Source organism: Eulemur rufifrons, chromosome 2 (genome assembly GCF_041146395.1).
Source record: "Eulemur rufifrons isolate Redbay chromosome 2, OSU_ERuf_1, whole genome shotgun sequence".
Classification (NCBI taxonomy): Eukaryota; Metazoa; Chordata; class Mammalia; order Primates; family Lemuridae; genus Eulemur; species Eulemur rufifrons.
The window spans coordinates 19,504,394-19,531,159 of record NC_090984.1 but is presented as its reverse complement, the minus strand read 5'-3'; the positions used below and the strand labels follow the sequence as shown (position 1 = coordinate 19,531,159).

General features: G+C 53.2%; 1 protein-coding gene across 1 annotated transcript; it reads right to left on the bottom strand.

The window, feature by feature from the left end:
* Positions 1 to 218: 218 nt before the first annotated feature.
* On the bottom strand, positions 219 to 6,759 carry CRABP1 (cellular retinoic acid binding protein 1). The gene is made up of 4 exons (XM_069456889.1): positions 6,617 to 6,759; positions 5,901 to 6,079; positions 3,796 to 3,909; positions 219 to 520 (listed from the first exon to the last, which is right to left on the bottom strand). Exons 1-4 carry the CDS (start codon positions 6,684 to 6,686, stop codon positions 470 to 472), a joined length of 414 nt encoding a protein of 137 aa, XP_069312990.1. The 5' UTR covers positions 6,687 to 6,759; the 3' UTR covers positions 219 to 469.
* Between the last annotated feature and the right edge of the window lie 20,007 nt (positions 6,760 to 26,766).

The window sequence follows — 26,766 nt, the reverse complement described above, 5'->3', positions numbered from 1 at the left end:
AAACCACACTGTGAGGTCCAATCGCACCTGGACCTGCAGTCTGAATCCAGCCAGTCTTGTAGGAGCCCAGCTTGCAGCTGCTGATGTACAATCAAAGCAGCACGCTGAGGGCAGCAGCAGACGCTGAGAGCACCACACTGACCGACACAGTGCTAGGGACAGCAGGTACACAAGTCTCGTGTTGAAACCCAAGAGGCAATCGAAAAAAGGGAAAAGCCTTGAGATGTGTCCAACCAGTTTAATGACTGACAAAAGCGTGCAAATGCCAAACTACAGAGCACCAGGGATACAAGAGGCACAGAGGCCTGGGGGTGGAGGGTGGGGGACACTACAACATTGTCATGGGGAAAATGGGGTCATCTAACATTGAGAGGGGAAGGGGTGGTCCACCGGCGGCTCAGACCTACGTATGACATATTTCTCCAGGGAGCTTGCAGCCGTTCCCGAAAGGAGGAGCAAGCGGCTGCCTTCACTCACGAACATAAATTCTCGTGCAGACCACGTCGTCGGCGCCAAACGTCTGCAGAGAAGGAGAAAAGGAAAACCAATCAGTGCAGATGCCTGTGCAAAAATGTTTAAAGCATATCACTAATAAGGCCACTTACTGCCCTGTTAAAAACTCTTTGTAACAGACATTCAATTTCCTGTGCTGTGTGCTCATGTTAAGTGAAAAGAGTTTCTTTTTTTTCTCCCCCCCCTCTTAAGCTCTCTATTGGCAGAGAGGCAACTGGGGTATAGAATTATGTTGTATACAGTTTTCCGTTGCTTCTGGATCCTGTGAATGCTGACATAAGAAATGCCAAGAGCTTTGGTTTTGAAATTAAACTGAAAGAGGGAGAATGCCATTTTGGACATTTCTGAAGTGGTTCTGTTTCTTTTCAATGTCTTCAAGAGAGCGAGGGAATTGGGCAGCTGGAGCCATGGCGTCCCGTGTTGACCAGCCAGCTGGGATTGCTTTGGAGAAGGAATAGGACCGCTTTGCAGGAAGCAGCTATCTAGCCTGGGAGACAGCCTGAAACGTTGTACAAGTGATACTCAAGTCACCTGCAATCTAGAAAATTGGTCTCAGCTGCAAAAGCCCAGTGTTGGCATCCAGACCCAGACCTGCAACCATAAGCTGGGTATGCTCCGGCACGTGCCTTCCTCTCTTGGCCTGTCAGGGGCGGGCAGGGGCTATTGTTGAGGAGAGGGATGGTATTGAACAAGGTGATCCCAAAGGCTCTTTCCAGCTAAAATTCTATGGCTCTTTGTTTGTTTATTTGCTCCATCACTCCACAGAGGGAGGAGGATGTTTTTTCTTCTGGCCCCTGAAATGATACTGCCATTGACAATGGCAAATGGCAACGACTCACAGGCCTGCTCTGCTGGGCCTCCGTCTGTTTGCAGATGTACATTTATCTGCCGGAGAGTCTTCATCTTTCAGATTCTCAAAGTGGCCTGAGATCCAAGAGCAGTTAAAACCATTCAACAAAGAGTTTAGGTACCCTAGGATCTTGATACTTTTTTCCCTAGAACCCTTAGTGGCTCATGAGATGCTCTCAGAGAACATTTGAAAATACTTCTAGTCCTTAGTGAGTATTAAGGAGGCAAATGCTCATCACTAGCTTCTTTTTACACTAGGGGTCTCCTGACCAGACTGGCACAGATATCCCTGCTTCTGGACACCGTCTTTGTCCTACCCTCGTTCCCTATTAATGAGGAATGTGAGTGATTCTGTGTGCTGGGGCTGTGTAGGGAGTGGAATTCCCATCATAAATCCACCTTTCAGCTGTCTGGACCCCTTCGGACCATGGTAGTTTTCCAGAACTCTTTGAGTGCTACAGCCACGGACTGTCAAATGGAATGGCAGGGTTTGGGGATTTGACTCTCCCTTGCAGTCAGTATTCTAGCTATATGACAGCTCTCCCAGCCTAACAAATGGCCTCCTGACATGAGAAGAAATCACCACATTTCCAACCACATTTGAAGTGGCCTTCTCAGCCTGCAAACTATGCTTAGAGGTTCCCGAAAGAAACTCTGTAGGATATTCCAGAGTGGTTTGAGGGAGCATACTCAGTTTTCAAAGGAAGGCAACTTACGGCCTGAAGGCAATTTACTATTGGCGCTGGGAGAGCTTATTTCAACTTAACTAGAATAATTTGCCTCTTGTTATATAGAGACGGCATCTCCCTACGTTTTAGATTTATTAATGATAATAACCCTTGAAACAAAAGCCCACATTTCAAGATCCCGAATGCCAAGAATTCATGCTCCCTTTGAGGCTTGTATATGTGATTGCTGAGCCAGGGAAGGATGCCCGGGTGGAACTGTGGAGGAGGGGAGAGGGGGTTTGGAAGAGGTGGAGGCCATCTAGCAGAGTCTGGCCTGTGACTCTGGCTGCTCGTATACCACGGAGGTCAATAAAATCACACTTTCTCAGAGCAAACCGATCCTACTTAACCCTCAGCTACACTCAAGAACTCTAAAATCGTCTCTCTTTTCTGTCTCTGGTACCAGTAAACTATAAGCACCTTTTGCCCTAAATTTCCACGTCTCAGCCTCAAATTGCTCCCCTAACCCCATCAAATATCCCTTCCTTGGAAACAACATTAACCAGGTTGCAAATTAAGCCAGCCTTTTCTCTACGAAAGCAGAAAGTATGTTAAATCATCGCGGGGAAGGACAAGAGGAGAGAGAGATCAGGCGGCCTCACTTCAAGTCACAGAGAAAGCTCAATTGAGGGTCTCTTGCAGAATAAACATGTAATTTCAGGGCTGAGGGGGACCTCAGGGATCAGACCTCAGCTCAACCTGTCATTTTATAGCAGGGGATGGAGCCCGGGAAGGGAAGAGGTTGCCTGGGTCACACAGGGAGCCCTTTCCTAGCACACCTCGCTGTCTCCTATTCCCAACATTTCAGGGTGACATTCGCTAAGATGGGGCAGATGTTAACAAAATGCCTGACGGAGAACAAAGGATATAATTTCCCGGCTACCCAAAACAGCTTTCCCCTCTTTTAGTCTGGGGGAAAAAAGGTGGTTGCAGGAAAGCTTGGTCAGTTCTGAAACAAAGGGAGAGTGACAGGGGGGTTTGTCCTGCCTTCCCTGTCTTCCTTTGCTCCTCCACCTGAAAAACGGGGAGGAGGTGTGTGATTAAACCATAAGGGTTTCTAACTTGGCCTCACCAGGCAAGTTTTGTTTGGCGTGGGGTGTGTGGGGTGTTTAGAATGTTCCAGTCTGAACATTTTTAAGGAAGAGTCCACCTTTTCCAGTGCTAAAGGGGCTCATTCCCTCCACACTGTGTTCCACTCAGACACTTCCCAAATTAGCATTCGTTGCCTGGCTCCTGAAGGCCACTGGAGTTTGTAAATCAGGGGTAAAAATGTTCTCTAAGGCTATGAGTGCTGACGTGATAAAAATTTCTGAAACCTTTCCCAGCCAGCAAAATGGGGAATGAGAAGGAAAAAAATCCTTTCTGCAGTGTGAGCCTCGCGACCTCACAGAGCCTGAGCCTGGCTGGAGGGAAGGCTGGCTAAAAGCATGTCACCGCTGCCGGCTGTAGCCATGTGGATAGTGGCAGGCACCCCAGCCTGTCTCCAGCCCCTATTCTGCCCTCTGAGCTACTCCCCTTTCCTGCCAACCATTTAACAATGATTTCCTCTGACCTGAACTGTCATCTCGGGTTTTCTGCTCAAATTTTAATCCAGGGCAAATGGCATCTTTCTCTGAATGGGTGAGTGAGGAGGACATGTTTGTGTGGCCCACCTCGGGCCCATCTGGGGAATGTCAAGATTGTTTCAGGGTCACAGGGGTCTCACCAGGATAAGCTCGTCATTGGCCAGCTCGCGGGTCCAGTAGGTTTTGGGGCCTTCCCCTTCAAGAAGAGTTTGTGTGCAGTGTATCTTGTTCTCATTCTCCCAAGTGGCTAAACTCTGTGGGCAGGAAAACCATTAGTGACATTAATTACAGTTTCAGCAGCGGGAGCAGAGACAACAATGAGCACCAGAGAATAATTGCTGTGCAGAGAAGCAAAACATGGTCCCTGTCAGCAGGCCACAGAATCTCCTCTGCTGAGCTTTATGCAGCCCAAATTCAGAGGGCAAGTCATGGATTTTATAGGGTGTAAATACACTTTGTGTCACACACTCACCCCAAAGCAGCAAAGCCTTAGGCACGCTTTATGTCTCCGGGAATAAAATTTACAGCATGCAATGATTCACTTATGCAAAAATGGACCACCCCTTCAAACAATTTGGATTTTAAAGGCAAGAACCTTCACATCAGAACCACAAAGTTTTAGAACAGTTAAGACACCATGTTTGGAGCCACATTTGTCATCAGCAGATCGGGAGCGTTACTCCCTGCCCGTGTCTTGGGATAAGAACGTCCTTTCTGTTTTCGCTCCTCATCAAAAGCGGCACACCCATACTATGATAAACCTGGGTGTTTCTGGCTCTGAGGATTAAAATGCTGCATCCACTTTCCAGGTTACATCCCTCTAGAAAAATTTTTGAAAAAAAAACAAAAACAATCTGAAGGGTCTTCATGCTGTCGGAGGTGAAAGGGGGGACTCCCTGCAGTCTTCCCCAGTGTCTGCACAAAGCAAAGTGTGGTACAGCTGGGCTGGGGGGTGGGCCAGTACTGAATGTGCACATAATCACTTTTTAACTTACACATGGGACACATTCATTAGGCAAGGGGTGGGAGGAATGGAATAAATAAAGACCCACTCTCCAGGCTGTTGTGTGAACCTTTGATTTTTTTTTTTTTAATCAGAATTACCCTCCTTGGCAGTAACCACTATTGCATGTCCCCAAATTGAGTCCTGCCCATTGCTGAATTTTCTCCTTTAGGCTCCCAGCCCTTCGCTCTGATTATGCTTGTGCTGCTCTTTTGTTTTTGCAAACAATACAATGAGTTGGGCCCAGGATCCCACTAGCTCCAAGCCGGGACATCATTTTCGGGGCCAAAGATTGCCTCCTGGGTCAGCCTGCTCCTGGGGGGCTGTTTCTGCCTCCTTCTCCCAAGCCCAGTCCCCAGAGAGTCCCCCTCTGAGATCAGATCCGGCACTGCTGTGCTCAGGAAAGGTGAAAGAAGCAATTTACCACTCTCTGGAATGTTATGACTTAAACAAACAAACAAACAAAAACAACCAAACAGGCAAACAAAAAAATATGGAAAAAGGAAGGGAGACATTCTGTCACTTTTAAAATAAGTGGTAGCAGTGGCGATTATTTTTCCATCTGTTTAACCAAACGCAATTTTTGCCCATGCAAAGAAGGAATGTGCAACCCCTTGTTTCAGTCCACTCGTTCATCCCTGGGGCCCATGTACGGAGAAATAAAAAAATTCTTGTCCTTGAGGACTAAGAGAGGGCATTTGGTCCATTTTTCCTGCCAGAAGCTGCGTTGCTTCTGGAAAAATCCCGCGTTCCTTTAAGGAATCAGGCTTGGGGGGCGGGCAGGGAGAGGTGCCGGGGCCATCGGGACTGCTGACACTGGATCCAGAGCGTTCCCCCAGCGGCCCAGTGACGGGAACCTAGAGCTGCCGCTCCACCTGCGACAGGAAACGTGGCAGCGGCGCGGCGGGAGAACCCGCGGCCCCCGCAACCTTCTCCAGCGCCGCCTGCGCCATGCGCCGCAAACCTCGGCAAAAGCCGCAGCTGGGAACGCAGCGCTACACAGAGCCCGCGCTTCAAGCGCGGCTGTTAGTACCTCGGGAGGCGCTTAGGGATGAGGTGAAGATGGGGATAGGGCTTTCTCCCGAGCGCAGCGCAGCCGGGCTGCGCAAACCCTCCCTGCAGACAGCCTGAGCACACAACCTGCAAGGAAAGCGCGCCGCAGGCTGCAAAAGGGACGTGAGCTCCTCCCGCTGCGATAGACACGTGCAGGGAGCGGGGACCGGGAACGCCGTGGGGCCTCACCCTGCACTTGCGTCCGTCCACTGTCTCCTCCTCAAAGCCTTCTCCGACCTTGAAGTTGATCTCAGTGGTGCGCACCGTGGTGGATGTCTTGATGTAGAACTGATCCCCGTCCTGGCGGATCTCCACGTGCGGCTTGGAGGCAGCCGCCACGGCCACCTTCCTCAGCATGGCGTTCACACCTGCACAGGGGACACCACAGGCTCAGGTCCCAGGGCATCATCACTGTCCTGTCGTCTAGGGATCGGTCGGGCACTTCCCATACCAATACCCTCTGACTTTAGACAGGGGCCTTAAAATAGATTTACTCCTCTCTCTGCCCTCGCCCTGGCTTTTGGGATGAGAAACTGAGGCTCAGAGAGGGTGAGTGGCTTCCCCGAGTTGCAATGAATTCGTGGCAGAGTCTGGTCTCAAACTGAGTCTCCAGATTTAAAGCCCCTGACCCTCCCTGCGCGCCAGTAATCTCTCCTCGCTGTGATCTAGCACGCGACAAAGGCCGAACCGTCGAGGAAGGCGCCAAACATCCAGCAAGCGCTCGCTGAACGCGTGGGTCCCAGGCTCTACTCGCTGCTCCGAGATTGGTGCGCCCGGAGACCCGGCGACCTATCGTCCCGAGGACTCCCTCCTGCCCAGGGCTCCCCCAACGCCAGCACCCGCCTGGACCGGGTCACCTCCGGGCCGCTTCTCCCTGTCGGGGCGCGCCCTCCGCACCAGCTTACCTAGCGCCTTGAGTAGCTCGTCGAAATTCTCGCTGCTGCGCATCTTCCAGGTGCCGGCGAAGTTGGGCATGGTGGCGGCAGCGGCGGCAGGCGCGGACGGCGGCGGCGCAGCGGGCACACTCGGAGCTTGCTAGGCGGAGACTGGCGCTCTGCGCCCAGCGCCGCGCGCCTTGAGTCACCGGAGAGCGCCCCCCGCCCCGCGGTCGCCGGCCCCGCCCCGCCGGCCCCGCCCCCGCCCCCGCGGCCTCTACCCGGTGTGCGCTCAGCTCCCCGCCCAACCGTGCCCCCACGTCCCCCTCGGCGTTCTGGCCTCCAGTGGTGAAGGCCTGGCACCGCTCGCCAACTGGGGGCACCTCCGCCATCCCAGGCCACGCACATCCTGCTTTAAAATGGGTGGTGGGTGGCTCACGCCTGTGATCCTAGCACTCTGGGAGGCCGAGGAGGGTGGATCGGTTGAGCTCAGGAGTTCGAGACCAGCCTGAGCAGGAGCGAGACACACCCCCCCGCCCCCCACTCCCCGTCTCTACTAAAAATAGAAAGACACTATATGGACGACTAAAAATATATATAGAAAAATTAGCCGGGCATGGTGGCGCATGCCTGTAGTCCCAGCTACTTGGGAGGCTGAGGCAGGAGGATTGCTTGAGCCCAGGAGTTTGAGGTTCCTGTGAGCTAGGCTGACGCCACAGCACTCCAGCCTGGGCAACAGAGTGAGACTCTGTCTCAAAATAAAAAAAAAAAAAAAAAAAAAAGGGTGGTGGGAGAAGGTTAGATGAAACAAGATTGGCCAGGAGGGGATAACTGCTGAAGCTGGGCGGCGGGGACTTGGGTTGTCATTATACGATTCTCTGCACTTTTATATGTGTTTGAAAATATCCATAATACAAAGTTAAAGTGGTAGTAGGGCCATGGGGTATGGGAGCCACTCTCTTTTCACCCCCAGTCGTGCCTTCTGGGTGTGTCCAGCCAGTCCCCTCCCTTCCCAGTCTGGGATCCTATTCCACACCCCTAAAGCCCCGCCACACCCCCACAGGACCAATGGGAGTGAATGGTGGGAAAGCCCCATTCCCCATCAACACCAGCCTGGGCACTGCCGTTTGGAAGCCAGCTGGAGCCTTCATAGGGCAGGAGTCAGCCCGGGCCAGCGCCCCTTTGTTGGGGGTTTGGGACAGCCTGGTAGTCGGGTGGGTCCCAGAGGTGGACTGAATGAGCTACAGAACCCGGGGTAGGTTTGGCCTATTTTGCAGAACCGTGAGGCTTTGCACTCTGAGGGCAGGCTGGGAGGGCCGAGCTGAGGGTATTTTCCTCCTCCTTTTGCTCCCAAACGTGTGCCATACCTAGAGTCCTCTCGGTGTGTCCACTCGGGGAGTACCAATGCTTCACCACAGCTCTTTTGGCTCTTCCCTACAGATCCCAAATTTTCCTTGCAGCCTTTTCCCATTGTTTCACCATCCAGATGTTTCAGCCAGACAGCACAACTTGGGACTCTGGGACTTGCCGTACGTCTTCCTATCTCCAAGCCTTTGCCCATGCTGGGCCCTCTCCCTTGAATATCCTTTTCCCCATCAGGTCAATAAAACCTTGCCCATTCACCAAAGCCCATCTTTATGTTGTCTCTTTGTGAAATTCAGTTTCCTAATCAATGGTGATTATTTTTCTCTGAATTCACAAGATCCTTCTTTGGTCCTGCTCTTGTTCAAGTCCTAACTCTGCTATAAACGGAACTCCTAGAGGGCAGTGATTGTTTACCAACTTGTCCTCCCTTCCTGAGGCTCAGCCAGGTGGGGCTCGGTAACTATGCTTTGATTTGAGAAAGATGTAAGTATTCTGCAACTCAGAGGCAGTGTGGAGGTGAGGATTCCCTGACAGTCTGGCGGGCTCTGTGCCGAGTGCCTACTGGACGGGGCCCTGGACTTCTGGAGGTGGCCAAGGCTGGTTTTCTGCTGGGAGGCCCTGAGGAGCTGCCTAAGAAAGCAACTGAGGACAGGAGAAGGGAAAGCGGCCCTCACCAGCTGAAAGGGGCATGGACAGGGCCAGCTTTGTAGATGTGCGGTCTGTGTAGACACACAGGGCCATGTGCTTAGAATGGCCCGGTGGTTGGACTGGAACATGGAAAAGCAGGAAGGCTGTGCTATTGCCCGCTGGGACTTCTTAATAGGTTTTGAACAAGGGGTCCTGCATTTTCATGTTGGGATCTGCAAATTAAGTAGCTGGCAGAAGGCGGAGCTGCCATAGAATCAAACTCACTTCACAGAGGGTTACAGTGAAGGGGCAAAAATGGGGTGCCATTGGCCCCATCCAACACTCTTCCCCAAGTCTTCGGCCATCTTAAGGGCTGGGGCAGGAGGCTGCAGGAGGGCAGCAAGGCTGGGAGCCAGGCCACAGTTTATGGCCCAGGGAAGGCCCGTGAGCACAGTCAGAGGGCTGTGGGTGAGGCATAAAGGTGACCTGCTGATCTTGCAGCAAAGGCACTGGGAGGATAAAGAGGGAAGGAGGGAAAAAGAAAGGAGGTGGGGGGATCATAGAGAGGACGGGCAGGGCCAGGTGAAGGGTCCACCCCCCAGGCTGGGGCTGCCATGACAGGAGGACAGTGATGCTGTTGTCCAGGCACAAAGCAAGGGAGGAGGGAGGGACCAGGAAGGAGGAGGGTACAGCCAGTTCAGCAGTAGAGTGTGACGTTGTCCCAGAGTCTTGTGAGCCCATTTGTTAGGAAGTTCAGAGGTGGCCAGAGCAGACAGGAGCAGCCAGGACGTCCCAGATATCCCAAATCTCATCTGGTGTCACATGGAAAGGGGAGAGCAGGCAACTGTCACCAGCCTGGCTACCAGGAGAACCCCAAATGTAGGAGGGCAGCAAAAATACCACCTTGTGGTATTCCTGTGGACCCAGCCTCAAGATCCAGAGCAGGACTCCTGCCAGGGACAGACCCATCTCTCGGCCCAGGCCGTAAAACAGACTGGCAGAACAGCCTCACGTCCTCCGGGCCCCCCTGTCTTCTCTCTTGCCTTCTCTTCTCGTACCCCTCCATTCACTAACCTTTGCTGACCACCTCTGTGAGCCAGGAACTGGGTGTTGCTCTGGGGATAGTGACCGATCAAGATCCAGGGCCTGTCTTGAGGGTTCGCTGTTTAATTGGGGGAGAAACCTAGAAACTGTGATCACTGCATGGGGTAATGGTGCCTGAGTGGCAGGTGTTTAGCCCAGGCTGAGTTGAGCCTTAAGAGTGGATCCCACGGAGCCCAGGGAGTAAGGGGAGACGGTCAGAAAGAACACGTACAAGGACAGGAGTGGCCAAACGGGGCTGTGTGTTTGGGGACCACTTGTCTTTCAACATGGCTGGAGTACAAGCCTGAAGGGCTTCTTAATAATTTTTGAACAGGGGGTCCTGCATTTTCATTTTGCACTGGATTTAAGAAGGGATTTAAGCAGAGGTGAGCCGTGATCCTATTGTGTGTCTTAGAAAGTTGCTTCTGCTATAGTGCAGAGAAAGGGCAGCGCAGGCAAGCATATTGCCAGGGGCAAAAGGAAAAGACTATTGTCCTGAACTAGGCAACCAGCAGTGGTGTTGGCAGCGGACAGGGGAAGGGCATGGGTTAGAGAGCAGTGGTGCCCTAACGCCAGTCTGTGATTCTAGCCAGACATCTCAGCAGCCTGCGGAGCTTTCTAGAAATTCAGATTCCTAGGACCCAGCCCTGGAGATTTGGATTCTGTAAGTCATGGGTAGGGATCATAGCTCATAGCATCCTCAAATTCTTGGGGTCAAGTGATCTCTCCTGTCTTGGCCTCCTGAGTAGCTAGGACTACAGGTACATGCCACCATGCCCGCTAATTTTTATTTTATTTTTTTTAGAGACGGGGTCTTGCTATGTTGCCCGGGCTGGTTTCGAACTCCTGGACTCAAGCTATCCTCCTGCCTCGGCCTCTCAGAATGCTGGGATTACGGGCATGAGCTACTCACTGTGTGCAGCCCTGCATTTTGGATAGAAGAGATTTGAACATACTTATAGGCTGATGGCAGAAATTAAAGAAAAGGTAGGAGGTGGGTACAGGAAAAATGGAAGGCGGACACAGGAAGTCGAGGTGGGGAGGGGGGAAACCCAGAGCACTGGGTGGAGCTATCTGCCTTCCAGGTGAGGGAGGAAAGACAGGGTTGAGGGGAAGGCAGGGGTCTGGGCAGAAGAAGGAGGGAAGCGGAGCCGGGACAGGGCTTAGTAGGAGGAGGGGCTCGCAGGTCTGGACATCCTGTGAGGCTGAAGGACTGGAGTGCTGGGGCAGGCAGGGGAGCATGGTCAGAGATCAGGACACTGCAGTTTCGGATAGTGATGAAGCTGTCTTTAAGATGAGGTGAAAGGACATGGCCCAAGAGCAGAACGCACAGGCTGATAGGGAAGATAGATACACCAAGATTAAGATTGGGACAATGTGGTAATTGCTATAAAGGGGACAAGGGGAGGCACTTTGGGAGCTCAGGAGAGAGTATCTAACTTCCCAGAGAATATGACATCAGGCTTAAGTAGAGCTCTGAAGGATGACCAGGACTTTACCAAGTGGACAAAGGGGAAAGGGTGTTCTGGGTGGAGGAAGAGCAGAGGCAGAGGACGGGAGCTAAGCGGGGCTCTGAGGCTGCTTACAGCTCTGATACGGGACGGGACGATCTGCAAGGAGCTGTCTGTAGAAGGGACTCTCCTTGGAGTCAAGTGACCTCACCTTAGGATCCACGGATCCCAGTCCGGGCCATGCCTCCCCACACTCCCAACAAAGGGTGTCCTCAGCTGGCTGCAATTGCCTGTGGTGTGTGGCCCATTCCTGGTGTTTCCCCTGCTGATGTGAATTTCTCAGGGGCAGGAGCTCAGGCCTGGGCCTTCTCTCCAAGACCCCTTTGTTCTCAGGCTGGCGAGTTAGGCTCCCCCCTCTGCAGACCCCATGTTGCCAGCTCCTCCCAGGCCACTGACCTGCATCCCTGTCTGGGACATTTTTGCTGAGCTTTGCTACTTTTGCCTGGAGGCACGCCAGAGCCATAGCCCCCCAGGGGCCCGCTGGGCCAGCCCCACGCCCTTAGGCAGGCTGAATTCATGCTGGAAGAATGGGGGTCAGAGTTCAGTCCCCGAAAGCTGGGGCTCTGAAGAGGGTCCCAGTGGGGGTCTTCAGGGCAGCTCTCTGGAGTGAGGGCTGAGGCCACCATGCCCAGGACAATTTGGGAGTCAGCAAAACGGGACAAAGAAGAGTAGATTCCTGGGGAAGAATGGCATTCGGGCTGCACTTGCCCTGAGTGGTGGGTTTCTTCTAGGTTAATGGAGTGGAAGGAGCACTGGACTAGGAGTCAGAGGGCAGGCAGCAGGACTGAAGGGGACTGTGGAGTCCCCTGGTAGAAGAAATACAAGTAGCTAACACGGAGCTTTCACTATCTGCCAGGCACTGTGGTAAGTGCTTCGTGAGTAAATCGTGCATTTACTCTTTCCCACCGTCCTATGAGGTGGATACTGATTTATGGATGAGAAGCTCGAGAGATGAAGAACCATGCCCAAGGTCGCTCAGCTAGTAAGAGACAGAGCTGGGAGGTGAACCCAGGTGGGCTAGCCCCAGATTTACGCTCTGACCACCCCTCTCTGCTGGTTTATTTTACAGATGGGAACCTGGAGGCCCAGAGAGGGGCTGCTGGACCCAGGCTACACAGTAGAGCAGGGAGGAGACCTCATCCTCTGCCTGCCAGCCCCAGGGGTCTTGGGCTCCTGGGAGGTCTCTGGGGCCTGAATGCTAACGAGGACAATTCTGCTTAAAACCAGAGCCAGGAGAAAGGGCTGTGGCAGTTCCATTTCCCTGTCGACCTGGGCTTCAGTCCTGGATTGCTGCTGAGGGGCTGTACAACTTGGAATAAGTCACAACCACGGGGAACCTCAGTGTGAAATGAAAATACCAACCATGCCTGCTTCAAAAGGCAAAACAAATAAATAAGTGTGAAAACAAAGGGCTGTACAGTTGTCAGCCATTAGAATCTATGCTCAGCTCACTCCTGGCCTGTCCACCCACAGTAGGAGCTCTGGCTTCTCCTCTGAGTGACTGTTTCACTCATTCGTCAAACATTTATTGAGGACCTACTATGTCCCAGGCCCTGCAATCGTCAAATAACTCCATGGGTTTTGTTATTACATCCATTTCACAGATTTAGAAACTGAGCATCAGAAGTAAATTGACCCACCCAAGGTCACAGAGGAGTAATAGTCAGAGCCAGGATTTGAATCCACGATTGTCACAATCCAGGGTCTGAGCCTCCTAAGAGCTAATGAGTGAGGCTGGTTCCAACTTCCATGATGCCACAGAAGAGAGGGGAAACGGGAAGGCTGAGCAGTAAGCAAGTCCTGATAATTACCTGTAGCAGGCACAACGATGGAGGAGAGATCTGAGGGGTTTAGGAGCAGGATGGAAGGAATGAGTGTGCCAGGGGAAGCCCGGGAAGACTTCAAAGAAGGGGTGACCCTTGAGCCAAAGCTTGAAGGCTTAGAGTTCTCTTAGGTGAACATTTCAGACCGAGGGAAAAGCCAGAACACAGGTCTGGTAGCTGGGAAGGCAGGGGAATGCAAGGGATGGATCCTGGGGTGCAGTGGGGAAGTGGGCAAGCTGAGAGCTGGGAGGTGACCTTCAGGGGCAGCAAGGAGGAGCCCAGGGAGGCTGCCACACCTGTAGAGGGTGCCACAGCCTGCCCCAGGGCACGACTGCTACGGGGCAGGGAAGGTGAGCAGCCCAGGTACGGATATTGCATGCAGGTGGATTGCATGAGGTCCAGGTAGTGTTTCTCTAAAGTGGTATACATCACCCGAAAAATCAGAAGATTTCAGGCTAATCCAGATTTCCGGCTCCTCTGGAAAAAACAAATGATCTGGTGACTTGAGGCTGACCTCTTATCTGACAACCTATTATGGCTTGAATTGTGTCCCTGCAAATTCATATGGTGAAGTCCTAACCCCCAGGACCTCAGAATGTGATCTTATTTGGAGACAGGCTCTTTACAGAGGTAATCAAGTTAAAATGAGGTCAGCAGGGTGACCTAACCCAGTATGACTGGTGTCCATATACGAAGGGGAAATTTGGATGCAGAAACACTTATAGAAGAAAGATGATAGACCAGACACATGGAGAGGGTGCCCATGTATAAGCCAAGGAGAAAGGCCTGGGACAGATCCTTCCCTCATAGCCCTCGGAAGGCACCAACCCTGCTGACACTTGATTTTGGACTTCTGGCCTCCAGAACTGTGAGACGACACTTTTCTGTTGATTAAGCCAGTCAGGTTGCAGGGATTTGTTACACAGCCCTAGCAAACCAATACACAGGCCTTCGCAAGCCATGAGTGAATGCTAGTGGAGGGTGCCTCTGGGCCTCCTCCCTACCACCCCACTCCAAGCTCCCCTTGGCTGGCCCCTGAGGTGGGGACTCTGCCTCACACTCTGCCTGTCTGCCCCACTGTGACTACTAATGCCTGGGTGCCTTCTCCGGAGACTATGATATGATTATTCTAGGGTGTAGCTTGGACATCTGAGTTTGAAAAGCTTCCCAGGTGATTGCAATACACAGCCACATTCGGGAGCTGCTGGTCTACTGTACAGGTGGTTACACAAATTCCTCTTCCCGTCAAAAAGCTTTTATTGCAAATGTTAATAGCAAAACTAGAGCTGGTGGGTCCAGGCAGAGTCCCCCAGATGACTTAGGCTGTCTGGGAAGGGGCCTGTGCAGATGACCCCTGACCAGCGAAAGGTCAGAGTCCTGTTCGGGTGATTGAGAAAGGTTCTAGTCCTTAGATTGTGGCATTTAATTTCTGGGAGGGACTTGGAAATTGTACCCAATACCCAAAGATGTTAAGTGACTTATCCAAGACCCCATGACTATTCTTGGCACAACGGGGACCTGTGAGTGGGTGTTTGGGTCCCCCTTTGGAACACTTTGTTGCTCAAAGTCAGTGTACAGTCTGTCCCCCGGGGCCTGGAAACTGCTGTCACGTGTGCCATTATTAAAAGGGTCGTAGCCTGAAATCATTGGTCTAACTTTGGGTCCCTATTGTGAAATTGAAGATGTATGTATTCAATTATGAACTTCAGGGCAGGCAAACAGGCTGCAGCTGACTCTGAGGCCCAGATGGTTCTAATGAAGGCTGAAGGGAAACTATTGCTGCTTGGAAACCAGCAAGGGACCAGCAGAGGAAATAGAGGTAGGACCCTGCTCCCAAATTTAATGATCCTCCCCCTCATTAGTGCTGTGGTTATTAGTCAATGATCATTAGCTGGAGCTCTCAGGGCTCAGATGTTGGACTTGAGGTTGAAGTTGCCTTTACTGGAAGTAAAAGTTCCGTTTACTTCCATCAGTGCTTTTCCACTAAGTAGTTGAGAGAGTAGGGAGTAAGGGAGTATAAGGGAAAGGACGTGGGCTCTGGCCGTCTGCGCACCAAAGACTGGGACCCAGTTCCTCATTAACTAGCTGTGTGACCTTGGGCCAGACACTTAACCTCTCTGAGCCTTGGTTCCACATCTTTGAATTGGGAGAAATATTGATATCTATTGGTCTCCTATGGTTCTGGGAGAATCGCATGAAATAATATATGGAAAAGTATACCGTAAGGGCAGTGCCTATGTTGGACGGGTTTTCCTGCTTGGTATTCTGTTAAAGGTGGTGCCTGTGTCATACAGTCACACACACACATGTCACTCCATACATACTGTCTGCCTGAATGTGAATGTGTACATGTGCATACAGGTCCTCAGTTCCTCACTTAATTCCCCCGGGGCCAGGTGTGTTTTCAAAGCTAATATGATACTCCAGAACGGAACACCTTACTATATTACCACAGAGAAACATAGGAATAGTCACATGAAACTGGATAAAAAATAAACAGCTTCATGTCAGTTCTGGTCTGGTTTTGCCTCCTGATAGGAAGAAGTATTTCATTTTCAGAATGTTTGGGATTTTGGAATTTCAGAAAGGGGGTCGTAGACCTTGTCATAGTAGTCCAATGTATAGAGCATCATGTCCTGTGTGTCTGACATTGTGCCCGGTGCTTCACACACTTTTGCTCACTTATCCCCTCCCTGGCCCTGTGAGGACGGAAGGTGTTGTCAGCTTCGTGGGAGTGAGTCACCTTCAGGACCCTCCTCTGTGGACCTGGCTACGAACTGTTAACCAGCAGAGCTGGGTTGGGGAAGATGCCCTGGCTAGGACGACAGCCACGTCCTGTGAGTCCACGGATTCAACAGGCTGCTTTTGTTCTTTCTAAAGCTGGTTTGCCCTTTGTTTACTTTAGTGGTTTGAATTTGGGCATTTCTTCTGCTCTGTAGATACGCGTGTGTCAGACTTTGTGCGTCTGTATCTGGGTGAGCGTCCGTGTGAGCTTGGTCTCTGGGTGGGCTATGGTGGGTATGTCTGCCTGCCTGCTCTGTGTGTGTGTCTGTGTGTGTGTGTGTGTGTGTGTGTGTGTGCTGTGTCTCCCCAGGGACGTCTGCATTTTTGTGTGTGCAGAGGCCTGTATGTTGGTGCTCTCTGTACGTCTGTGTGTCTCTGAGTCAGGGTGACCAACCGTCCCAGTTTGCCTGGGGCTGAGGTGGGTTCCCAGGACATGGGACTTTTCAGGGGTAACATGAGAAAGTCCTGGGCAAACTGGGGCAAGTTGGTCACCCTCTTTCCCATGTAGTCTATCTGGATATACATGTTCCACGATTCTCCTATGTGCATGCTTCCTCTGTGTTTTCTTGTATGTGTCTGCAAACTGTAGATGTGTGCTCTGAATGCATTTACTCAGAGTGTGTGTCTCTAGGCATATCGGCCTGTTACGTCTGTCCTGCGCCTCTCTGCGTGTCTGTCTATGTGTGCCTGTGTCTGCCAGTCTCTACATGTTTGTATCTGCATGCTCTGGAACGATCTGTCTGTGAGGGTGTCTCTGCATGTGTCTGTGAGCCTCTCTGCCTGTGAGCCTGCATCTCAGGGGGCCTGTGTTCTCCAGAGCACACTCTGGGCCTCTCCGGGTGTCCCTGCTGTGGTCAAGGTGCCCCTACTGTGGCTCAGCACCCTCTCCTCTCCATCGCCGGTGCCCCAGCCCAGAACCACTGCCATGGACTGTCCACGGTCCCATCCATTCTCCACATGGTTGGTGTGACCTTGGTCTCTCGCGCTCTGCCCTCCCCACTTCCCAGCTCTTCCCTCTCAGCACCCTCGTCCTTCAGGAGTTCTTCTCAGTCTCTCTGGCTTTCTCCCACCGCCACTTCCCGCTAACGCCTATTCTTGAAGACTTACCTCAACGTCACCTGCTCTGTGCAGCCTCCCTCCTCCCCCCAGGAGGAGAGAGCATTTCTGCCTCTGTCCTCTCACAGCCCTGGGTGGCTTATCATCACAGGGCGTGGGGAGCAGGGGGGAGAGAGAACTCTTCATTCATTTAGGCCCCCCGCTGCCAAGCACTGGGCTGCATTGTCATTTCATTCTTAAAAACATCCAGTGAGGTAGGCATTCTCATGGCTGTTTCTCAGATGAAGGAACTAAAGCTCAGAGAGGCGAAGGCACTGCCCCAAGGCCACACAGCTAGGAGGTGATGGAGCTGGTTCCAAAGTCCAGACTCCTTCCACTAAGCCACCTCGTGGCACCCTTTGGTGGGGGTCTGCCTGGTGTGTATGTCTGCCCACCCAGTGGCCCGTGGACCTTCTGCAGGCTGGGATTATGTCCGATTTGTCTCCACATCCCCAGTGCTCAGCACAGGCCCGGGCACCTAGCGGGCACTCCATAAAGGTTTGCTGAATGAATGCCTGCTCTTGAAAATGACAACCTCAGCTTTCATTAGGCTGATTTATACAAGTTCTGGGATCCTTCGGGCTGCGAGGCTGGGGAACGGGTGGCTATAATTTATCAGGAAACATGGCAACTGTTCCAGCTTCCCTTTCGGTGCAGAAGGAGAAGGTGAATTGATGGCCAGCAGCCCTGCACCAGGAAGCGCCTGCGCTGGCGGATACCCCGATCCTCGCTAATGGTGCAGGGCACATGACAGGGAGCCCTCCGAACGTCCCCCACGTGGGTTCTGACCACGGCTGCCCATCCACCTGCTGCCGGGGGGGGGGGGCACAGGGGGTCAGCTGCCTCTCATTGATCGTCCCGCTCAGGATGCCAAATGGTGCCTTTGAAAGTCCATAAAGAAAGAGACACTCATTCATCCCTGATCAATCACCTCTTGCTGCCCCTTGTGCGGCACGTGCAGGACGCAGCACAAAGCTGGCTCGTCACGGGTGCTCAATCACCATTTCAGGATTAATGGTTTTTCAGATGGGAGTAACACCCACCTCCTTCCCCCTCATCCCCAGGCCAGGACAATGCTGCAGTGGCCGGAGAAGCCCCCAGCTCCCTGAGGCCCTCCTTAATCGAGATTGACGGATGTAGGGCGTGAGGTCTATAGAAGCCCCTGGGCTCCTGCAGAAGGCTGAGCTGGCTCCTCCTGGTCCTCCTGGGGGTGGATGGGCAGAGCAGCTGCCTCAGCCTTCCCAGATGTCCGGGAGAATCCATTCTCTCTCCCGATCAATGAGGCAGCTGGGTGAGCCCCCAGAGCCCCACCTGAGGGGCCCTGGGCCTCCAGCTGCCACCAGGCCGGGTCCTCAGACCAAATGGCCCCAGCTCAGGAAAGCCTTTGAGCTTGAGAGGTGGGGCACAGGCTTGACTGTCCCTGTTTCCCCCGGTAACAATCTCAGTGCCCCTCTTCCTCTGGAGGCTGCCCTAGCCTGGGCTGTGAGTGATGGGGACGGTTGTCCTGGCCTATGATGGTGATTGCATTAATGCTGATAACTTGAAAATGAATCATCGTAATAAGACCTGCCGGGCCACTGAATGAGACGGATGGCCGCCCCACATTCCGGCAGCACCGAGCCTCCTGCTGAGCTGCGATCATGTCCTCTTCCTCACAGCTCCCCGAGGTCCCTCTCCTGCTCACTGGAGGCTTTGTAAATATGGTTGGTGGGGGGGCCATATTGTTAGCTGAGCACTCCCCGCCCCCTCCACCTGCCAGCGTCTCTCAGGCAGAGCCGGTGGCTGGGCAGCTTACCCAGCATGTGCCCCCTGCGCGTGCCTATCCAGGACTCGGCATCTTCTGCGTGGTGCTGGGCCTGTACACAGCCCCCCCCTTCCCTTCCACAGCACCCCGGGTGCAAATCAGAGCCCGCACTTTCACCTTGCATTTGGGTCACAGGCCTGGCAGTTAGTTAATGGGCCTTTGGGGGGCCCCCAGGACAGGGGACTGACTCAGGCCAGTTCACAGGGGATGATCCCAAGGCATAACTCCTCCCCACCCCTACCCCCACTTAGAAACAAACACACACAAGAAAACTGGACAATCACTGAGGCCAGTCACAAGGCAGCCACGGTGGCTCTGAGGGAAAGGCACGGGACGGCGCAGCAGGAGCCCGGGGTCCTTGTCGGGCCTCTGCGGCTAGTGTCCTTCCTGACCTTGGGGAGGTCATCAGGCCTCAGTTTTAACATCTGCATGTGGACATGATAACATGTTCTCCTAAGCCCACGGGGTAATGGCTGCCGGGGAAGCCATAAAGTTCTACGCACATTTAAGAAATGGAACACAGCAGCCAGGGCTGGGAGGGCTTAAGGCTCCCACTGCACAGGTGGGGAAACCAAGGCCCTGAGAGGGAAAGGGCTTTGCCTAGAAGTACAGTCAGGGCTGGGACGGACTGTGGATGTGCTGACTCTCAGCGAGGGGCTTTTTCTGCAACAGAGTTCGGAAATGAACCGTCTTATTCTTTCAGCCCGGTCCCTGCATTTGCCTGGTGGTCATCACCGTAGGGAGGGCACTGCTTCCTGAGACGTAGCGTAGTGCAGGCTGGGAGGGTAAGTGGGCTCTGGGGCAGGCGGGTGGGGGGTTTCTGCAGTGGTGGTTGGTGGGCATGTGGTGGGAAACAAAGGCAGCTGGGCTGTCTGGGCACATTCTCGGTTTTGGGGAGTCTACAATGCAGGACCGTCCCAAACTCCCCCTGTGCCTCCCTTACAACCCAGGCAGGGCTGATCTTGTGGGCATCCATCCAACACACATGAACAGGCCCTGGGGACATTGCAGGGGATGAGACTTCCCTGTCGTCCCCTCAGCTGCTACTGCTCTCCGGGGCTATCACCACAGCCTCCCCCGGCCTCCCAGTCTCCAAGTGAGTCGGCACTCAGAGTTCACAGACTTGACCGCGGCCTCCCCTGCTTTCTGCAGGGTCCCACCTTCAAAATCGAGTCCTCTCCTGGCCTCAAAGGCCTTTGAGACTTGTGTCTCTCCCTTCCGCTTTGCCTCTTTTCCCTCCGTGGCTGCCCTTGTATGCCGCTTGGCTTTGCACGGCTCCCCTCTGTCTGCCTGGCTAAACTCCCTCTCAAGATTCAAAACCCAGATCATGCATCCCCAACTCCAGGAGCATCCTTGGTCCTCTGGGCCCTCGCCTCTGCCCCACCCCTGGCATGCGGCCCTCAGGGCGCTCAGTGTATGTATTCTCACACCTGTCTTTCCCCCTTCTGAGAGCAGCATGGGGTCGGGGACCAAGTCTTGCTCATCTCCGCATCCAGGGCCTGGCCCCGGGCGTGAGTGACGTCAGTGAATGAGAGGGTTTCCCAGACAGGTTCTCCAGCTGGTCCCACACGTGTGCATGTCCACGTAGCAGCTGGTGGAGGGGCCGCACTCTTCCCTCCTTCCCCAGCCCTTTGTCTGCCCTACTCCTCCAGGCCAGGCGCCAAGGGGCCCTGGAAGATGCAGTGGAAGGGCTGAGTGGGGAGGAGGAGGGAGAGGTGGTGGCTGGAGGCACCTGCATGTGGAGCCCGGCCCCCATCAGCAATCATAGGCCCCCATCAGCAATCAGCGCAGCTTCTTGGGAGCCCAGCGGGAGGCCCTGGGATCCAAATAGCTTATCAGCTCCTTATCCATCCCCCTCCCCTGGGGCCTCTGTCTGAGGCCTTTGATCAGGCTGTGGGTCTTACCTTCCCCACAGTGGAGAAGCAAAAGTAAGATCCCAGGAAGCTCTGTGGGGAAGTAGCTGGCTTTGCAAGGTGAGAGAGGCCTGCCTTCACCCATATGGGAGGTTCTTCTGGGCTCAGGTGACTCACACCAGGTTGTGGCGGCCTTTGCCCACCTCCTGCCCTTTCCCACCTTTATTGAGACTGCCCTGGGCGTGTTCCTTAGGAGGCTCTGCTGCCTCTGTTCCTACCTGGCATGGATGCCTCAGAGATGGGGAGTGGGTCTTCTAAGGAGGGTGGGGGCTTCCCTGCCACAGACATTCTGGGGGGCATGGATGAAGGATAGCAGTGGTTGGGCTGCCTGTCTTCAGGGATGCCTGGCCCAGCGGTCATTAGGGCCATCCACCCCCAGCCAGGGAGGGGATTAGTCTCCCTAACTCATTAACGACGGCCATCCATCTTGTCTCCCTGAACTGACACATCCATCGCCCTGACAGCTGACACAGATCTCCTGGAGGCGTTGCCCTCAGTGTGGGGGCAGGTGGGAGCAGGAAAAGTCTGTTTGGGAAATTTCTTTATTGTTTCAACCACTTCAGAGCCACAATGCTGTGGGGAGGGGAATGGAGTCTGTTGGTGGAATTGTGCAGACAGACCTGGATTTGGCATGGGCTGTGACCCTCCCCTGCTATGTGGCCTTGGGCAAGTCCCTTCACCTCTCATGGGTGCTCAGCGTCAGTCATCCTCCTCTATACGGTTGGGAGACCCACCCCTTGCTGGGTGTTTATAAAGTTAGGTAAGACAGTGGATGGGAACTGCCAGCACTGCCCACCTTCAAGACACCAGGACTGTTGACCTGAAAATGGCCATTTCCCTGCTGTTCACACGCTGGGCTCACTTTCAAAAACAGGCCAGGCTGGTCTGACCTGACGGGTTCATGTCCCAGGCTAGAAGGCTTTGTGTGTGATTTGTGAAGGGCTCTTGGAAACCAAATGTAGGTATTGCCAACTTTCTGGAGGGGAACGGAAGAGATCAGTAATTGATGGGCTATTTCCGATCGTCCAGTTGTCTGTGGTTCAGTCACCTGGATGTGGCTTTGGGTTGGTGAGCTGTTTTCTAAGTGTATGTGCCTGGACCTCTTTTCCCCAGCCCCACGCCAGCCTTCCGCAGTGCTCACCAGAGACCCTATAATGGGCAAGTCCACTCCCAGGTAGTAAGTCACATGGACGTAGAGGGTTTCTCAGCTCGGTGTCTGGAGACTGAGAGTCACAGATTCTCAGGCTGGGCTGGATCTGGGCACCTAGGGGAGACCCTTCCATCATGTGTGTACTCTGCTCCCCCCCCACCCCCGAGGGATGCCCCAGGCAGCCCAAACCACTGAGGGCCAGGGCACAGCCTATAGGAAGCCCTTCTTCATCTTCTCCTGCTCAGCTCTGCCTTTGGGGGCCTCTGGCCTGGGCCCACGGCTCCAATACAGACAGCGTCAGAGAGAAGCCGAGTGGCCTGTGCCACCCGCTCCCCAAGGTTCCTGCCTCCAGGCCCCCCAAACTTTCCTGATGTGATACATTTGAGTTCCTTCCTCATGCTGGTCTCTCTTTGGGGGATAACTTCAGGTTTGTTAATATCCTTCTTTTTAAAGACATATGCATATACTTTAAAAATTAGAATATTTCATAGAAAATGGGGCAAAGAAAAAAAAAATCCATGCTTTGCATTTGTATATTTCCTACCATTTCCTCCTCCACATCTGTTATGGGATGACACATGGTAACACACAATTATGAACCATATTATTCTTTCTTAGTTTTCCAGCATAAGCAGTTTTCATGCTGCTGGATGACATCCACTTTACTTTTTTTAATTTTCAAAAATAATACAATGGGATAATTCAATATCATAAAGCTTTCCATTCTACCCCAAAATACTCTACACATTCAATTCAAACCCAATCAAAATACTAACGAGATTTTTTGTATTTGGCAGATTGGCTCTAAAATTTATATGGATGAATAAACATACAAGGATAACCAAGATACTTATGAAAAGGAAGAATAAAGAGGAGGAAATTATCCCACCAGCTATAAAAAATTATCCTAAAAGATTTAGTATTTTAAAACCACGGTAATTGGCATAGGAGTAAACAGACAAATTGAGAGAACAGAATTGAGCATCTGGGGACGTATCATCCATGCATAAAAAGGTGGCGCTTCAAACATAATGCACTTACGTAATATGCCAACGTCCCAGATCAATACGCAGGACTCCTCCTCCCCTTGCCTACCAGCTTCAGAGTCTTCGGTGCGGACAATGCCATCATATGGATGTATACAAATTTACTTAACACAGTCTTCTTCTATTGGACATTTAGAATTTGCCCATTAAAAAAAATTTTTTTTTAGAGACAGGGTCTCCCTCTGTCTCCCAGGCTGGAGTGCAGTGGAGCAATCATAGCTCACTGTAGCCTCAAACTCCTAGGCTCAAGCAATCCTCCCATCTCAGCCTCCCTGGTAGCTAGGACTATGGGTATACACCACCACACCTGGCCCATTTTTTAAATTTTTTTGTAGAGATGGGGCCTTGTTATGTTGCCTAGGCTAGTCTCAGACTCCTGGCCTCAAGTGATCCTTCTACCTCCGCCTCCCAAAGTGCTGGGATTACAGGTGTGAGCCACCATGTCTGAGCATGATTTGCCCATTTTTAAACAACGTGAGGTCAACACAATGAACACCTGTGTTTCTGAAGGTTTTTTTCCCTTCTGTTTTGGGATTATTTCCTTAAGGAACTATCCTAGGAGTGGGATTGCTGGGGCAGAGGGTAGGGTATGCCCCAAATGCTTTCTCCAAGCATGGGGCTTCTAGTCATTTCATTCATTCCTTCATTCATTCACTGAGCTCCTATGCTGGGCTGGGTGTCAGGACTGGGGACCCAGATCAGACATGAAACACAGAATTCACTGAAGGAGAGACATGGGAATGGTGAGCTTCAAAATCAGGCAGAGCAGAGTCACCCAGCATGGTGGCACTAGGAGCAGTCTGCCACGCGAGTCCATGGCTCCCCGCAGTTGGTGCCACTTAGACTGGGCTGCCTTCTGGAGATGGATGTGGGAAGTGGGCAGAAGCCGACCACAAAAGGCCTCAGAGTTAGGACTATGCCCTGTGGCCATGGGGAGCTGCAGAATGTTGCTGAGTTGCTGAGTGATGTCTTCACCCATGTGGTAGGAGGCTTCCTGGGGCAGCCTTGGAGCAACTCCTCCAACTGTAGGTCCTCCATTTCACACCCTGCTGTACTGCTGGCCCTGCCTACCCCCCCGGAACAAGACAGACTTCCATATCTGGAGGCCATCCCAGCCTCAGGCTCAACCCCTAAAAGTCCAGAAATGGGCAAGAGCTCCCTTTGGCCCTTTCTTGCACTCAGGAACTGCACCTTATCTCGGAGTCACTGAGGGTAGATTTAGCTGGGTCTGTGCCAAATGGGGGGGGGGGGTGTCTGTGGAAGTTCATCACATCAGTTCTGGTCCTAGTCCTGCTGCTGATTCCGGAAGTGACCTTGGGCAAGTTCCTGGCTTTCTCAGGCCTGGGCTTCCCCACTGTAGAGGGAGGCGTTTGAACCAGCCAGTCTGAGAACTCTGCCAGCCTGCATTTATGCAGTGCAAATGGAACCCCAGCCCCATAAGACCAAGCATCAGCTTTAATGGGGGAAATGCTGGAACCACACCTGACTTACACAGCTTTCTGGGACTCTTCTGCCCTGCCGCCTCCTTTCAGCTGTCTCTGGTTAAGCCTGTTTGATCTGGTTCTGTCTAAAGAGGTGGGCACAGGCCGCCTCCCACCCAACACCCAGCCCAAGGTCTGCTCTGAGCCCCTGATGTCCCCAGGCAGCGGAGGCCCAGGACAGGCCTCATTCATCTTCCCCACGGAACCCAGAGACAAAGGGCCTAATGTGTATGCAGATGGGCCTGCCCCTCCATCATCCCTCACCACCAGTGGCCGATAATGTGCCCCCAATGAGTCCCCCGGGGCCACCGTTGACCAGGGGGTGGCTGGGCAGTGACACATGCAAACACAGGGACCGGATGACAAAACAAGCCTCAAGAGGGGGTGGTATGGAGGAGGAGGCATGATCACAGCCCCATGGAGAATCCCATAACTCATTTCTGACATGGATACATTATGCCTCTCAAAGACCACTTGCCCCTGAACACGGAGCTGCCAAATTAATTGACAAGGGACCCTCGGAGGCAGTTCCTATAGAGCAGGGACCCCCATCCCGGGAGGCCTGGCCCAAGAAGCTGTCATTTTCTGGGAGGACAGATTGTGTCCTGCCAGGCCAGAGCTCAGTGCCTTTCTGGGATGACTGAGACCCTGCAAAAGCTCCCATGTATGTGTGATAAAGGAACTTGGGTCCCAGAGAGAGCTGTGATGTGCTCCAAGCACATGGCACATAAGTGGTGGAGCTGAGGCTGGAACCCAGGTCTCCTGACTGCCCCACAAAGCCCTTTCTCTCCCTTTTGTGGCCAAGCCCCTGGGCGCTGCAGAGGGCTGTGACTGCCCAGCCAGGCCCCTGTGCTCCCACAGAGCCAGCTGTGGGCCTGGACCCTTCCCATGGTGAAAACCCTACAGGCCCTTTTAAAATGCAGATGCAGAGCAGATAGTCAGGGTGGGAGGAAGTATGGAGGGGGCACCAGCAGCCGGGAAGCCCTACCTGGCCACTCAGTCCTGGCTGAAAGCCCGAGCAGGGTACTAGCGGGGCAGAGGGCTGTGCACGGGAGTGGGCACCAGGAACCTCAGGTCATATCCGTACTCTGTCGCCAGCCCTCTGGGGGATCTCAGGTGAGCCCTGTCCTCTCTTTAGCTCTTGCCTTCCAGCAAAATAAAAGATTGAAAACAGGAACCGATGAGCCTACCACTAATAGCTTCTGTGTATGAAGCACTTTCCACAAACAAAGCACTGCGCTAAGTGCTGCAGAGTTCTTATCCTATTAATCTCCATAACAGCCCCAAGAAGAAATTATCTTCATTTTTCAGATGAGAAAATCGAGGTTCCAATAGCCAAATAGGTTAGAACTGGCCTCTCGGCACTCTTCTGACTTAGGGACAAGGAGAGAGGGGACCAGAGAACAGGGAGAGACTTCCAGAGGCCCAGGTCCAGCCAGGGAGGGTAGGTCAGGGTGGGTCCAGAGTGGATAGAGGCACAGTGGGGACGGGAACAGCGTGGCTTCACTGTTCTGAGCTCCCTGGCCACCTCCAGCAGGTCTTGCTGAACACCCGCCACTCCCCTTCGGAACCTCTACCTCCGGCCCCTCCCACAACTGAGACCCCTTGGCCCCTCCTATAGGATTGGCCCCTCACAAGTGTCCTTAACCTGGTTGTCATGGAAATTTCGACTGCCCCAGGCCCAGAGCCCACCCTGCTCTGCCCTGCTCCCCACAGTGCCTTTCTAGTTACGTGTCCTGGAGCTATGCCATAGGGCTGGGTCCCCTCCCTGAGGCGCAGCCCCTTTGGCACGCAGAGGTCCTGCTGGTCTGTCCTCTCCTCCTGGCACTCCCTCCCTCCTTCCATCCGAGTGGCTGCTTTGTCAGTCTCCACTCCAGGGCCTGGGGAAGAGCATGAAAGCAGCCCGTGAAGTGCTTCAGGCTGAGATGGCTGAGGGCTGGGGCCTCAGAGAAGGATCCCTGGCATGGCCTGGGCAGGGCATTGGATGCCCACCTGGATATGGAGACTCACAAGTGAGGGGCAGTGTGGGGGGGGGGGGCGGGGCAGACTGTAAGGAACGTGCACAACTGAGGCCAGAGGGGAGGGCCTCACTCCAGATCTCAGCCCCCAAAAGCCCATGGGGACTTTGGCTGGGTCTTACGGCTGTGTGCAACAGAAGCCCCCAAGATCTGGTTGCTGAGAGGGGAGGGGGACGGGGGAGAGCCTAATGTGGGTTGGGTGGATATTGGAGGGCAAAGGAGTCCAGTCCTGGAGCCCATCTGGTTCTAAGGCTCCTTCAGTCTTTTACAGCCCTCCCAACACCAGGAACAAATTTTTTTTTTTTTTTTGGCGGGGCCGTGGGGGAGGGAATAGAGTCTCACTCTGTTGCCCTGGCTGGAGCGCAGTGGCATCATCATAGCTCACTGCAACCTCAAACTCCTTGCTCAAATGATCCTCCTGCCTCAGCCTCCTGAGTAGCTGGGACTATGGGAACATACCACCACACCTGGCTAATTCTT